Genomic DNA, 16,091 nt, shown 5'->3' with positions numbered 1-16,091 from the left:
AATATGAAAAAGAAAAGAGCACTTAATAGCTCGCAGGTTCAAAGCAAAAATAAACTACCAACATGTTTGGAGAAAAAACATTTTTGCCGGCTGTTTCGACAAACTTTTCAGTATTCGCACCTGGCCAACATGAAAATAAACTTCATAAAATTAAATCTAACAATATCGAGGACTCAACGTTTGCTTACACGGGGGTGGTGTTTAATCCAAATAGTACGATCGTTATTTCAATATGAAAAAGAAAAGAACACTTAATAGCTAGCAGGTTCAAAGCAAAAATAAACTACCAACATGTTTGGAGAAAAACCGATACACCTGCTGCCAGTTCGGTTTTTTATGAAATAGTCAACCATTGACATAAAAATGCACGGCGTGCCATTTTGGAAATTTAGCCCATTTATCGACCGACTCACACGAAAACGAGCGAAACGTTTACTTTATTTGTCGGCTATTATTATCCAGTGCCAATTATTAAGAATAACTAAAATAAACTAGTAAGTTTACACTCAAATCAATTTGTGGGCGGCAAAACTTATACATTAGTCACGCCACCAAGCGGACTTGAAATCGATTTTTAAATCGACAGATCTTTGGCCATTCTGTGTAAAACACGGTCCCAACCCCCTTCCGTCCCGTACAAAAAAAGGGGAGGGGGGGGGGGGGAAGAAATAGCATTCTTCCTACAGTAAAATGGGGTTGAACTCATAGGAACCAGTGCAAGGTGGATCTTATTTTGTGAAAATCGATACCAAGATAGATGAATTCGGTCAAAGTTTTTGTTTTTGTTTAACGCTGCATTACGTGACACAAGGTACAAATATGCTTAGTATGAACATAACTACATTTTCAACTTTTCATAGCGCGACCACCCGACCGGACGCGATATCATTCTGGGTTACGTCGGATCATCGGGTCATCGCGTCTGGTCGGGTACAACTGCACACAACGAAATTTTGCGCGTATTCACTAAGCTCTGTGGTATTAAGATTACCGAAATGTGACGGGTATTACACTTTACGTCATTAAAGACAGCCAATTTTTGTTTGGTCGGGTCATTTTTGAACGCGAGCTCTTCTCGGTGTGAGCTATACCATAATTGCAGACCAGTAAATGGTTTCAATAATAACATCATCAAAATGTAGCCTTTAAGACGCACTTTTCTACTTCTACCTGTCATACAGTTTCGTAAAGAGGTTAAGCACACGTTGAAGAAAAAAAAACGTAGTCAATCGTTATTTCTCTTCCTCTCTCCTTTTTCTGATTCCCTTCGAACTTTTCTTCGTTAACTTCAAACAAACCTGATAAGCCTATTACATATTTGAATTTTATATTTTCACTCCGGCTCGAAGTGACCCCTCAAGTCCGCCATCCAGAAGATGCCTTTTCCCCGGCCCCCCCCCCCCCCCCACTCAGTGTTATTTAGGTTACGCATATGCGTGTTCCCTTCTTTTGAAAACGCCCCCTAAGTCCGGTGTGTAAAGTCAATTGTGTGTATGTACGGACCGGACTTTGGTGCGTGAAAAGTACCCCTTTACCGAACATTTTGGTAACACGCATGCGGTCATTCAGACCCCAGAGTGGGGGGGGGGGGGGGCCTTTTCACATTTCTCTAACAATTATCTTCTTATTTTTGTTTAATCTAAGCTTCTTTGTAACAGGTAAATTAGAAACAAAATCAGGATCAATACAAAAAGTCAGTACAATTGATCAGTGATCATACTCTGCGAAAGATTAAAAAACAAAAACAAGCATAACATAATATGAATTGTGCTGAAAATGGGAACAGACGTTTCAAACTTTACAAAAGTTCGCAAACAAATGAAATGCAGCCATATTGCAAGTTATCTCAAATTTACAAGAACTTAAAAAAAAGATTAACAACTATTAACTATTTCTACAGCTGTACTTTCTTTGACATCTACACTTGAGGGAAATGTGTTTAATATGAACAATCGATAAGTTAACAATTAACAAAAGACAATATATATGCACTATCGACGTTTCGATCCGATCTCAAATGTTGCCTCAGCTGCTAAACAATGAGAAAAAATTACCTTAAAAATGTATAAATACCAAGGCACCACTTAGCAGAAAACAAGTCGTCTTCGTCTCTTTTAGATTCGACATAGACCTTCAATTTGATATTCTCATATCATCGGTAGGAAGAAGAATTGGCCGTCATGGATCGTCATCTGGTACTTTGCTTGGTCGTCATTGGACTCGTTTCTCATCAGGTCTCCGCTCAAAGGGGCAAGTGTTCTTATTTAATTCATAAATGTAGACATCATTTGCCTGAGACGATGCTATGGTATTGTGCCAGGGAGTGTGAGACACTAATAAGTGTCAGTAGCAGCAGCATTAGTAGTGGCGTTTCTCAAATGTATTGGCAAGTTCGATGCACAATAGTATTCACTTGTTTCATATAAAGCACAGATATGTACATATTTTATGGCCTTGGTTCGTCTAAGACCTAATTTTTAAAATTCAAAGGATTTTGTTCAAAGGATTTTTGTATAGAGTGGTGACAAAATTAATTTAATTGAAATCTACTTTTGTCATCTTTATGATGCTTATATTACAGCCTGGCATTTGTTATTTGTTACTTACTACCCTTTAAAAAAGTATTTTTGCACATATTATATATATACAAAATATCCTAGTTTAAAAATAGGGAAGATACGAGCATATACATGGAATCTTAACAAATGAAATAATGGCTGAAGCATATCTATCTCTTGTTTTTAAAGATAATTCTCTTAATATTATTTTTGTGGAAACTAATAACCGCTATTTATGTTCGTAATTATTATTTTATCATTTCGTTGTCGTTTTGACATGTTTCTTTGCGTTTTGTCTAAGATAATCTTTACCTAATATAAGTTTTTGTGAACTTTTTAAGATTCAACCAATTCATAAATTCCTACAATGTATTGTCCGTGTTATTGTTAGCTATGTATGTATTGCATTCTTTGTGATTGCATTATATATTTTTTAAAGGCAAGTGGTGAATAAATTTGATTTAATTCATTTTCAGGGTCGTGCGAAGGGTGCTGTGACTGCGGCTTTATGGGTGGCAATAATTGCTATTGCGATAATTATTGCCAGACAGCCGGTGATTGTTGCTCAGACTACGCAACGCACTGTGCCGGTAAGTGTTTGGGCAATTAAATCTCTGTAGGCCTAAATAGATCAACTATTTTTTTTTATAATTATAGAGAATTCCTAGGACATTGTCTTATAAAAAGTAAATACCAAGTTTTAGTATGGGGTCCTGAATTCGGTTCAAATTAATATAATTATTGGAAGCGTATGCGATTTTACAATATTCAATGAGCGTTTTCGCGGTGATAATCGAGTCTAAAGTGATGAAATTGTAAATAATATACTCTTCATGTTGTAAAGCTCCCTCTCAAGACTGATATTATTTTAGCTTTAAAAGAATGTTATTTGACTACAATCGAACGATTTGCTATTCTGCTATTATCGTTTGGAAATTATATATCAGAACTGCATATTATGAGATTATCATGGTCGCAGCTACCATGGAATGGCTTTAGGCGCTATTTTAAATATTTGAAATTTACCGGGAGCACCGGTAAATTTTGATAATTCAAACTTCTCGAAAGCAGAAGTGTTTTAAGGGCTAAAATTCCCAGTGCTTATAACATATTCACAGGGGTATCCAAATATATCAACATTTTAAAGAATTACTATCTATCACATTTTCTGCATTACCTTTAACTATGTTCTTTAGCATGGCTACCTCGCTTCTCTCAATTTAAAGCTCGTTAAACACGAGGCGTAAACTGCCTAACTTTAGGCATGCGCCAACGAGTTGTATGGCTTTTAAAAAAATGAACAATGACAGAGTGCTTAATAACAGTGCACACACTGTCGTAATAATGACGTATCGCATTAATTGTATGCTTTCCAATGTTAAATTAGCGCAGGTAAAAGGGACTTTTAGATTTACACGTCGAAATAGGCTAGTGGACGCAAAATGACACCTTGTAAAATAATGTTTGGGCTGTCTTTGAAGTTATGGCATTGTTCGCACAATTCAAAATGTGATGGCTAGGGCTGAGTTGAAAGTATGCGAAGGTTGATTTTTGATTAATCGTGTTCATGAAAACTGCTGAAATTATATATTTTGTAGGCGTAAACCCTTGCAGACTAAACGGTCTACTCAATAGGATCTTTACCATGGCTGCCCTGACGCAGCCCTAGACTAGTGTTAGGTGCAGCTGAAGGCTTGATATGGAAGTGTATTCTAGTGATAAATTCAAGTCTGTGCCTGCTGATATTATGTGCTCAGCCTATTAACTTTGGTGTTTCTACAGATCCTTGCGAGTCAACACCCTGTCAGAACGGTGGATTCTGTGACAGTGTTGGGGGAACGTTCACATGTACCTGTCCTTCTGGGTATTTTGGGGATAGATGCCAAGGTAACTTATTAATTTATGCAAACCTTCAATACTCACAGTTAGTTCGAAACTGAATGGTGACAATTAATTATAGCTACAACGTTGAAACGGATTAGGCCAGACAGACTCAGTTGAAATAACTATGTGTGTACGTTTGGTGTATACAACGGTCTGCGTGTTCGTGTGTGTGTATATGTTGTTGCGTGTGTGGGTGTGTGTACACATTTTTAAAACATGGGACGCTTTATATTCGTATATGATATGGAAACAACTAAAAAGTAAAGCACAATGAGCCATTTTCGGAATGTAACCAAATAATTATAAGGCATACGTCTGAGGAGGAGCATTCCAGCCAGGCGCCTTTGTTTAGGCAATCACGATGCTGGGCAGAGTAACAATGACTTTCGCATCTTTAATACTGGGCATCTATTTAACACATGGATGAAGAAAAGCGACGTTGAGTTTATTTTCTCAAGAAAAATATATTGCTCGAGGACAAAAGTGCCATGTACATGTATGGTTTGAACCCACGACCTGTGCATCTCCATTCAAGTGTATAAACGACTGGAATACCAGTCCTTTACTTCTAATTAATCGTATATTTTGATATATCTCCTAATCTTATTATCCAAACGTAACACACGGTTAAGTTAAAATGGAGGAAAGAAAAGTACCCTGTTGTATATTTATCATACAGAAAAGAAGAGCGATCCCTGTAGTTCGGCACCCTGTCTGAACGGTGGGTCGTGTAGCAGCTATGGAAACTCATCTTGGTGTTACTGTCCAGATGGATACACTGGAGAGTATTGTCAATATCATCAAGGTAATTTTGCTTCTAAGTCATGGTTTGACATATTTAGTACATAATATTTCTGAAACTGTATTCGACAAGTCTTGTTTCAATTCATTTCGATAATATTTAGCCCAACGATGAAACGATTTTGCAATTTAAACTTGAAATCAATTTCGAAATTCCCAAAGGAGGCAGTAGAGGAGATCCTAGGCCAAAATAATCTTAGCATTTAAACAAAAATACATGAACTCCTTAACTGCATGATCTTAACGAACACTGTTTATTCTACTTGAAGCAAATCTGTATGGAGTGCCTCGGCGTCTGTTGACTTTTCCTCATTGTTCAGAAAATATGAGAGTAAAATACTTGATCAACTTACTTAAATAGGAAACGGAAGCGACCCATGTAGTTCTGCACCCTGTCTGAACGGTGGGACGTGTTACAGCAATGGAAATTCATCTTCGTGTATTTGTCCAGACGGATATTATGGAGAGCATTGTGAATATCATCAGGGTAAGTTTGCTTCTCAGTCATGGTTTGATAAATTTAGTATTGAATATTGCTGAAACTGTAGTCTTCAAATTCCTTTTCAAATGATTTTAGTGAAAATTTATCTCACTTTTGAAACATTTTCACAATTCAAACATGAAATTAATTTTGAATTTACCAAAGAATGGAAAAAGAGGGGATCCTCAAGCTCAGATCATCTAAGCATTTAGACAACAAAAAAAGTTCTCCTTAAATGCATGATCTTAACGAATACTGTTTATTCTACTTGAAACAATCTGTGTGGAGTGCCTCATCATCGTCTGTTGACTTTTCCTCATTGCTCAGAAAATATAAGAATGAAAATCTTCATCAACTTTCTTAAATAGGAAACGGGAGCGACCCGTGTAGTTTTGCACCCTGTCTGAACGGTGGGACGTGTTACAGCAATGGAAATTCATCTTCGTGTTTCTGTCCAGACGGATATTATGGAGAGCATTGTGAATATCATCATGGTAAGTTTGCTTCTCAGTCATGGTTTGATGAATTTAGTATTGAATATTGCTAAAACTGTACTCTTCAAATTCCGTTTCAAATGATTTTAGTAAAAATTTATCTCACTTTTGAAACATTTTCACAATTCAAACATGAAATGAATTTTGAATTTACCAAAGAATGGAAAAAGAGGGGATCCTCAAGCTCAGATCATCTAAGCATTTAGACCAAAAAAAAGTCCTCCTTAAATGCATGATCTTAACGAACACTGTTTATTCTACTTAAAACAATCTGTGTGGAGTGCCTCATTATCGTCTGTTGACTTTTCCTCATTGCTCAGAAAATATAAGAGTGAAAATCTTCATCAACTTTCTTAAATAGGAAACGGGAGCGACCCGTGTAGTTTTGCACCCTGTCTGAACGGTGGGACGTGTTACAGCAATGGAAATTCATCTTCGTGTTTCTGTCCAGACGGATATTATGGAGAGCATTGTGAATACCATCAAGGTTAGTTTGCTTCTCAGTCATGTTTTGATAAATTTAGTATTGAATATTGCTGAAACTGTACTCTTCAAATTCCGTTTCAAATGATTTTAGTGAAAATTTATCTCACTTTTGAAACATTTTCACAATTCAAACATGAAATTAATTTTGAATTTACCAAAGAATGGAAAAAGAGGGGATCCTCAAGCTCAGATCATCTAAGCATTTAGACAACATAAAAAGTTCTCCTTAAAAGCGTGATCTTAACGAACACTGTTTATTCTACTTGAAGCAATCTGTGTGGAGTGCCTCATCATCGTCTGTTGACTTTTCCTCATTGCTCAGAAAATATAAGAATGAAAATCTTCATCAACTTTCTTAAATAGGAAACGGGAGCGACCCGTGTAGTTTTGCACCCTGTCTGAACGGTGGGACGTGTTACAGCAATGGAAATTCATCTTCGTGTATCTGTCCAGACGGATATTATGGAGAGCATTGTGAATATCATCATGGTAAGTTTGCTTCTCAGCCATGGTTTGACAAATTTAGTATTGAATATTTCTGAAGCGGTACTCTTCAAATTCCGTTTCAACTGATTTTAATGACAATTTATCTCATCTTTGAAACATTTTCAAAATTCAAACATGAAATTATTTTTGAATTTACCAAAGAAGGGAAAAAGAGGGGATCCTCATGCTCAAGTCATCTAAGCATTTAGACAAAAATACATGAACTCCTTAAAAGCGTGATCTTAACAAACACTGATTATTCTACTTAAAGCAAATCTGTATGGAGTGCCACAGCGTCTGTTGACTTTTCCTCATTGTTCAGAAATATAAGAGTGAAAATCTTCATCAACTTTCTTAAATAGGAAACGGGAGCGACCCGTGTAGTTTTGCACCCTGTCTGAACGGTGGGACGTGTTACAGCAATGGAAATTCATCTTCGTGTATCTGTCCAGACGGATATTATGGAGAGCATTGTGAATATCATCATGGTAAGTTTGCTTCTCAGTCATGGTTTGACAAATTTAGTATTGAATATTGCTGAAACTGTAGTCTTCAAATTCCGTTTCAACTGATTTCAATGAAAAAATTTCACACTTTTGAAACAAATTTCACGATTCAAACATGAAATTAATTTTGAATTTACCAAAGAATGGAAAAAGAGGAAATCCTCAAGCTCAAATCATCTAAGCATTTAGACAACAACAAAAGTTCTCCTTAAATGCATGATCTTAACGAATACTGTTTATTCTACTTGAAGCAAATCTGTGTGGAGTGCCTCATCAGCGTCTGTTGACTTTTCCTCATTGCTCAGAAAATATAAGAATGAAAATCTTCATCAACTTTCTTAAATAGGAAACGGGAGCGACCCGTGTAGTTTTGCACCCTGTCTGAACGGTGGGACGTGTTACAGCAATGGAAATTCATCTTCGTGTATCTGTCCAGACGGATATTATGGAGAGCATTGTGAATACCATCATGGTAAGTTCGCTTCTCAGTCAATGATTGACGAATTTAGTATTGAATATTGCTGAAACTGTACTCTTCAAATTCCGTTTCAACTGATTTCGATGAAAATTTATCTCACTTATAAAACATTTTCACAATCCAACATGAAATTTATTTTGAAATTACTAAAGAATGGAAAAAGAGGAGATACTCAGGCTTAAATCGCCTAAGCATTAAAGGTACTATGTCCCATTTGCAGTCCCAAAAAATGAAAAGGTTTAATTCTCACGGCATTTGAAAGACAATACTAATATAGAACTTCATTGAAAAAAGGGGGCTTGAAAATGTCTTTAAGTGTGGGTTTCCTTGCATAACTTGAATATTAGGACACTGCTAACGTTCACATTTTACAGATAGGACATACATGACATATTCATAAGTCCAGCAAATTTCAACACAATTTAATGTTCGCTGCAAAAGGAACATAGTATCTTCAGGACCCTAAAAAAAAGCGAATCTGCATGGGAAACCATAGCGTCTGTTGACTTTTCCTCGTTGTTCAGGAAATATAAGAGTGAAAATCTTCATCAACTTTCTTATATAGGAAACGGGAGCGACCCGTGTAGTTTTGCACACTGTCTGAACGGTGGGACGTGTTACAGCAATGGAAATTCATCTTCGTGTTTCTGTCCAGACGGATATTATGGAGAGCATTGTGAATACCATCATGGTAAGTTTGCTTCTCAGTCAAAGATTGATAAATTTAGTATTGAATATTTCTGAAACTGTACTCTTCAAATTCCTTTTCAACTGATTTCGATGAAACTTTATCTCACTTATAAACTATTTTCACAATTAAAAAACGAAATTAATTTCGAAATTACCAAAGAAGGGAAAAAGAGGAGATCCTCAGGCTCAAGTCGCCTAAACATCAAAGGTACTATGTCCCATTTGCAGGCCAAATAAACGAAAATGTTAAATTCCCACTGCATTTGAAAGATAACACTTATTTAGAATTTTCCTGAACAAAGTGGGCTTGAAAATGTCTTTAAGTGTGAAAATAACGACTATTAGGTTTCCTTGCATAATTTGAATATTAGGACACTGCTAACGTTTACATTTTACAGACAGGACATACATGACATATTCATTAGTCCTGCAAATTTCAACACAATTTGATGTTCGCTACAAAAGGGACATAGTATCTTTAAGACCCTCAAAAAACAAATCTGACTGGGAGGCCATAGCGTCTGTTGACTGTTTCCTCATTGCTCAGAAAATATAATAGTGACAATCTTCATCAACTTTCTTAAATAGGAAACGGGAGCGACCCGTGTAGTTTTGCACCCTGTCTGAACGGTGGGACGTGTTACAGCAATGGAAATTCATCTTCGTGTTTCTGTCCGGACGGATATTATGGAGAGCATTGTGAATATCATCAGGGTAAGTTTGCTTCTCAGTCATGGTTTGACAAATTTAGTATTGAATATTGCTAAAACTGTACTCTTCAAAATCCGTTTCAAGTGATTTTAATGAAAATTTATCTCACTGATAAAACAATTTCACAATTCAAACATGAAATTAATTTTGAAATAACCAAAGAAGACAAGGAGGTGAGATCCTCAGGATACTTCTCAAATACAAGATCTTGAGGAACACTGTTTCCGAAATTGTGGAAAAGTCTTGGGTCTGAAAAAAAGAATCGCCCTTCTTTATCTAGTTTAAACAAATCTCATTAAAGCAAACACCCTCTGGGTCTGTAAAGCGGTACGTTTGCATTGTTTTTTCTCTTTCTTGCTTTTGTACAACTTAATTTATATATATTTACTCATATAGTTTAGGGACAAGCCTTTGATAGTGATTTGACCTTTGTTTGTTCCCCTCCCCCACATTTTGATACTTCTGTTGTATTATTCGTTGGAATTTACTTTCCATTGTTAATGCTCGTTATTGCGAATTTTTTAATCAAATGTGCGAATAAAGTGAATTGAATTGAATCGATTTAACTATAATACTAAAAGCGGATTTGCAGGAAGGGTCGTACGTTCCGTTGAGTATTACCTAAGAATCGTTCATAAAATATTAGAATGAAAATCTGTATCATCTTTCTAATGTAGGAATCGGACTAGAGTTAAGTACATCTTAAACTATATTCCTTTGTGATGATTTGATTAATTTTTAATCAATCATCTATGAATTTCTTAAAATTTGTTTTATTTCAACTGAATTTAATATTGCACCGATGGAATGGTTTGCAAACATATGATTTCAATATTGAATTCAATTGATGTTACTTGAAGAAAAGGTCATTCCAATGCCAACAAGAGCTATTCAGAAAACCAAAAATTCCGTGTACAATACTATATTCTAAATTCATACTAAGTTGGTTCAGTAGTAATGACAGGGTACGTCACAAAAACGAAGGAAATATAGAGTAAGAACCTTTCGTCTTTTATATGGAAACAGGAGCGTTTCTTATCTTTCTGTAGCCAAGTAGAATGGTGGAGAGTGTTTTAGGGGAGAAGACTCTTATCCATGTTTCCGTTTAGAGAGATGCCATTGTAAATTATTACAATGGTAACAGTAATAATTAGTAATAGCAATAGCAAAAGCACTTGTGATAGTAATAGCAACAGTTATTAAGTAATAGGTCATTACTGAGACAGTGTTCAACACTAACTTGTTTCCGGTTTGGGAGTTTGTAAGGTCTGTTTACGCCACACATGTGTTTATTAGACAGTATTGTTTACCACTCTCTACCCAGGCGGAAAAAAAAGGTACCCTGAAGGAAGAAATTCATTGGCCCTCTATCATTCATTGTAGCTCAGCTAAGTACAACCTGGACGATAATTGTGCGCAGAATAAAGCACGTATAAAAGATACACACTTTGACAAATCCTCCAAAACTGGATGATATCTGCATGATTCTTTTTAGGGTTTCATGGGTGAGGGTCTATTCGTTCGGATAGCACTAATGTATTTAATATTTTATGCTTTAGGGAGCACTAACTAATTTTTGTTTTAATCACGAATATTGGTCTGCACAAAAATGTTTTAGGCTTCGACTCTATCACGGTGCAAATCTGGCACTTATTACATGTCTTTAGTTAACATTCAATCATTAATTTTTAAAATCATTTAATATTTAACCCATTTCCTAGTTGTACATGACATGTGCATCAGTACCAATGTCATTGTCAGGAAAGTGTTGGAATGGTTCAATGCAGGGACAGGAAGAGTTAGAAAATTTAAGAAAATTAGAACATTTTAACAAAGAAAACTTTAATTATCTTATACTATAAGTCATGTTTCTCTACTTTTTTAAATTCCAGCTTGGAACTCGACAACTATCCTATAGTATCTATGCTTATTATGGATTATGAACGGTAAGTTTATTAGCGGTCATGTAATAAGAATATGATAACTTTCAGGGTTTAAAAACTATGTTCCTTTGAATATTTTTGAAGTATGGTCGGAAAACAATTTTTCATAAGCGTTCCTAGATAAGCAATATTATTGACGATGTTATTATTTTATAAATAATTTTTTAGTAGTAAATTGCCCAACACAAAAATCTCACAATTTCTCATTCATTTTCACACACATACACGCCCACACGAGTCGCGACTGTCTCTTTCTCACTTCCCCCTACCTCTTTTTCCCCATAACACCCCAAATCTCAATCTATTAATCCAGATTTAAAGGCGTAAGTTATTATAATAAAAAACAGACAGATAATTCAGTAAACTTTTAAACAAATAGTTAGCACCAAAGAGTAAACCATTTATGATAAAATCATCTGCCAATAACCCCAACATTTTTAAAATTAAAGAATGAATTGTTCAAACGTTGATATTTTTTGTTCCCGATCCCTAATTTAAATGTAAAGTGAGAATGGAAATGTGTCCTTCATTTATAATTTATGTAAATATTTCTTCCTCCAGCCTTTCGAACTTTTTCCAACCTCTTTACTCTAAATTCTTTGCCCCATTCCAACACATTCTTTCCCTTTCTTATTCTTCATCATTCTCTCCTTTCGATCCAACATGTATATTTATATTGTCTAGTTTTTATACAGGTGTATATCCCGATTTCCCACACAGGCCTATGCTAACTGGGATTAAATTACGCCTTCTTCCTCGTGTTAATATGCTCTATAACAGTTATCGATCATTAGGAGAACAAAAATACATGATATAATTTGATTTATATTGCTAATATAAAAAATAAGAAATAACTGTTACTTTTAATCTAATTGATTGGATCGAATTCTATTTCAGATAACACGACTGTAGCCTAGAAGTACCACAAGCATTGAAAAATGAGGAGAAAGACCAGACAATAAGGAATCATCTATTCCACCGTGCCATGAGTAACATTTGAAGAAAATTCAATCAAATCAACTCAATCTATTTGGCATCATTGAAAGGGAAATCAAGTACAGATGATAAACACAGAGTAAATAACAGGCCAGGACCTTTAGGAAGCAATGTGTGCTTTTAAATGAAGCCCTGATCAAGTTAAACACAATATTAGATACGTTTGGAATAACAAGAAAATTACACTCTGAAACATGAGTAGAATGATTATCTAGTGCAAATTTTTTTTTCATTATATATAAATCTTAAAATGGTATATTAAAAGGTTATTATACTTGTTTTTTCTTGAAAAGAAAAAATTGCATTAAAGGTAGAAAGGTCCATGTATTAAAATTCGGAACGCCTTCCAAGACAAAGAGAGAGAAAAGGGAAAGGAGGCGTTTGAGCATTAATTTCATCAATATATATTATCTAAAGCGTCTCTGAAAAATGAGTACATATGAAAGATCCTTATTATAACCACGATCCTTAATAGTGGCATTTTCAATTGATGCACGATTTTATCCACACATACCAAATTCAAACTATTCCGTAAATATTGGCATTATTGTGAATCGTCTTTGATTATAATACTTGTTGCATGATCGATATTGTTCTTCGATTCTGATTGTTCATTCATTCTCATATTTATGTTACATAATTTAAAATACAATTTCCTAAAACTGATTTATATGAAACAAATTTGCATACATTAATCTAATGCAAACCACCCGTAATGAACATTCTAGCACTTAAGTGACGTTCCAAACGTCTTTAAAAACATCGCACCGATAGCTTCAAAATATGTTTGCAATTACTGTATCTATTTCAAAAAAGCTTAGTTTACTCTAAAATAGAATAAGACACTGTCTGAAATGCGAATTCGTAAAGAAAAATGATTTTGAATTATTCATCTGTCGGAGGTTTCTGCAATGTAATATGTAATCATTATTATTATAATAATAAATAAATATTGGTCTTCCCTCAATGAACCGGTTTGCTGTTGTTTGTATGTGTCCATTAGGTAGTATTAAATAATCTGTCATGAAAAATCATAATTAAATTTTTCATTAAAAATGTATTTATTTGTTAGTTCTGAATATATATTAAAATCACTATTAATAACAGATAGTTATAAATGAATGGTCCTACCTCCTTTCGGTCATATACACGTAACATTAATTGGTCCAATGAAACCTAAGCTAATTCACCCCCAACAAAAATATTCCCGAAGTCTTCAAGTTATCTAAATCGGATATGAGAGGGGGACATAAAGAGATAATTGAAATCGATGGATAAAATATGAAGATATATTGATAGGAAAAGAAAGACCTGTATACAAAGGTAACGATTGATGAAGGTGTAGAGAAATAAATTGAGAGAAAAAGAAAGAGACGAAGTAATTCAGTAAAAGAGGGAGTGATGTTCAGAAAGAGTGATGTTAAAGAGTAATATATGGTGAGATCTAACCGTAACCTATGGACAGACAAACATCAGAAATGGACTTTGATGAGAAGATACCTAGAAGAAGACAATGGGAGAGAAAGAGAGATTAAAAGGTAGAAACTAAAATACTAAATGAGCACAGGCACAATTCGACCAAAGGGCTGACACCACTTCTCCAAATTACACTTTTCAGTGTATAAAATCTAGCGGGCAAGTCTCACGAGTGAATTGGCCATCGCAATATACCGAACAAAATATAAGAAATAAAAAATCTCCCACTTTACTACCAGACTAGGGGTGACCGTTACCGGATTATAGGTCAAACACTCTAATAGGGGTACAAGTTGCCAGTGGGGAGGAACTGTGTACAAACAGAGCCCGACAAAATTCATAGCTTTAGTGTAAAACGAAAACCCTTTGCATCCGGTGAGTGACACCAATCCATTGTAATTTTAGCTGAACTCTGTCAGTAAGTTAGACCAAAATGAGATCTTTAATATCACGTAATAGCAGGAGCTAGGTGCACTTGGTGTCTACTCCCCCCCCCCCCCCCCCCCCCCCCCCTCTCCTGCATGGACACAGGATATTGCATTCGCCAGTATGGACATTTCGGCGAACAGTGCATTCGCCTACTTCTACGCCTTTATATGAATATGGTCCTGACACATCTTATTTCAGAGTAATGTATCGACATTTCAGACAATGAAAAGTTTAACGTTCATGGAAACAACATAAAAGCAGTAACAGGTTTTGTTTTCTTATCATTAACAAGTATCTCAGATAAAAATTAACATTTTTATATGAAAAATAAGAACAGATCGAGCTCAAATCCATACAGTCATGTTGGTGATGATGATGATGACTATGATAATGATGAAGATGATAATGATGAAAACGATGTTGATGATCACGATGATGATTACAATGAATATGATGAAAACGATGATGATGCTGATGTTGAAGAAACGATAAAGGTGATGATGACAATGATAATGGTGACAATGATTATGATGATGATGGCGATGGTGATGAATATTTGCTAATGATTCTGAGAATACTGTTTCTGTTAGGCCTAGATGTAATAATTAAACGGTAAAATGAGTCATGCAACCAATGTAATCATATTGTACAAGTTATCTTGGATCAACAAGAAGCGCTCTAATACAAGGAATCCGAAAGCAACTCATGATATAAATGGGAACTGGATGTTCATGGATGACCTGCCTTATAAAATACCAGAAGATCGGAGGCTTTAAGTCCGATTTCCATGTACAAGAAAAGTAACACAGAAAAAAAAACGTGTGCAAAACGAAAACAAATCAAAGCCGAAGAAAAGGAATAAATCATACGGCTTACCACTTAGTGTCCTATATTGTCCATGTGAAAATGCGATTGTATAGAGCAAACAGAATCGAGAACAAAATACACCATGGGGGCACAAAATTGGTCAACAGGTAGCACGTTTCTATAGCAGTACTCTGACGCAACAATGGTGCGCAGTTTGTTCACAGCGCGCAGCTAACACAATGGGCTATACAATGACAATGACAAGGAGAATGTTAATGACAATGACAATGACAATTTATTCTCATGTCACCCACATTGGGGTATTGTAGAAGTTTACAATCAGTTTGAATTTGTCAATTTAACACTGTGAAATATACAATACAAATAGAATTAATGTTTATCCATACAAAATAACACTATCGACAATAGTGAGAAAAATTATGATTATAATGATTATATCAATATTGATGATGATAATAATAAAAGTAATAAAAAACAAAACGATAATATTATTGAAACGATAATTAATGACGAAATTAATGGAAGCAATTGAAAAAGAAATTTGCTGGCACCAGTAAATTGATATCTGAATTAATAAATTACTGAAAATATTCTTGATATCAATTTAATAAATTGATATGAGATAATAAAAAAAAATTAAAAAAAGAAGAGAAACATGAAGTTAATATTGAACTCATAACATGTTTTTTGCACATACTTAAAAAATGAAAACGAAGTATTATTTTTCCACTTCCATAGAGCAGAATAGGCAACACAAGTTGATCAAATAATTCCAAGAGGATATCAATAGGTAATTGCAGTTGGTTAGTTTTAGATAATAGACTATTCATTGCTCGTCTAGCTT

General features: G+C 34.9%; 1 protein-coding gene across 2 annotated transcripts; it reads left to right on the top strand.

Annotated features, from left to right (window-relative positions):
• Window positions 1–2,106: 2,106 nt before the first annotated feature.
• LOC115923511 (sushi, nidogen and EGF-like domain-containing protein 1) lies at window positions 2,107–12,877 on the top strand. Of its 2 annotated transcripts, XM_030984323.1 has the most exons (14): window positions 2,107–2,250; window positions 3,035–3,148; window positions 4,341–4,445; window positions 5,122–5,247; window positions 5,605–5,730; window positions 6,093–6,218; window positions 6,580–6,705; window positions 7,068–7,193; window positions 7,553–7,678; window positions 8,043–8,168; window positions 8,740–8,865; window positions 9,453–9,578; window positions 11,468–11,521; window positions 12,416–12,877. In XM_030984323.1, the coding sequence occupies exons 1-13, from the start codon at window positions 2,181–2,183 to the stop codon at window positions 11,491–11,493; spliced, it is 1,449 nt and encodes a 482-aa protein (XP_030840183.1). In that variant the 5' UTR covers window positions 2,107–2,180; the 3' UTR covers window positions 11,494–11,521; window positions 12,416–12,877. The 2 variants fall into 2 exon arrangements, with proteins under 2 accessions (XP_030840183.1, XP_030840184.1); XM_030984324.1 differs by lacking the exon at window positions 5,605–5,730.
• Window positions 12,878–16,091: the final 3,214 nt, after the last annotated feature.

The sequence above is a fragment of the Strongylocentrotus purpuratus genome, unplaced genomic scaffold, assembly GCF_000002235.5.
Source record: "Strongylocentrotus purpuratus isolate Spur 01 unplaced genomic scaffold, Spur_5.0 spur5_scaffold_14, whole genome shotgun sequence".
Classification (NCBI taxonomy): domain Eukaryota; kingdom Metazoa; phylum Echinodermata; class Echinoidea; order Camarodonta; family Strongylocentrotidae; genus Strongylocentrotus; species Strongylocentrotus purpuratus.
This window is presented reverse-complemented; position numbering and strand designations above follow the sequence as displayed.

What these genes read in the sequence shown, in the direction of transcription:
- LOC115923511 (XM_030984323.1), top strand. Translation starts at nt 2,181, where the DNA reads ATGGATCGTCATCTGGTACTTTGCTTGGTCGTCATTGGACTCGTTTCT. An exon ending in GCATTGTGAATATCATCAGG is followed by an intron (nt 5,731 to 6,092) that starts GTAAGTTTGCTT and finishes TTTCTTAAATAG; the next exon opens with GAAACGGGAGCGACCCGTGT. An exon ending in GCATTGTGAATACCATCATG is followed by an intron (nt 8,866 to 9,452) that starts GTAAGTTTGCTT and finishes TTTCTTAAATAG; the next exon opens with GAAACGGGAGCGACCCGTGT.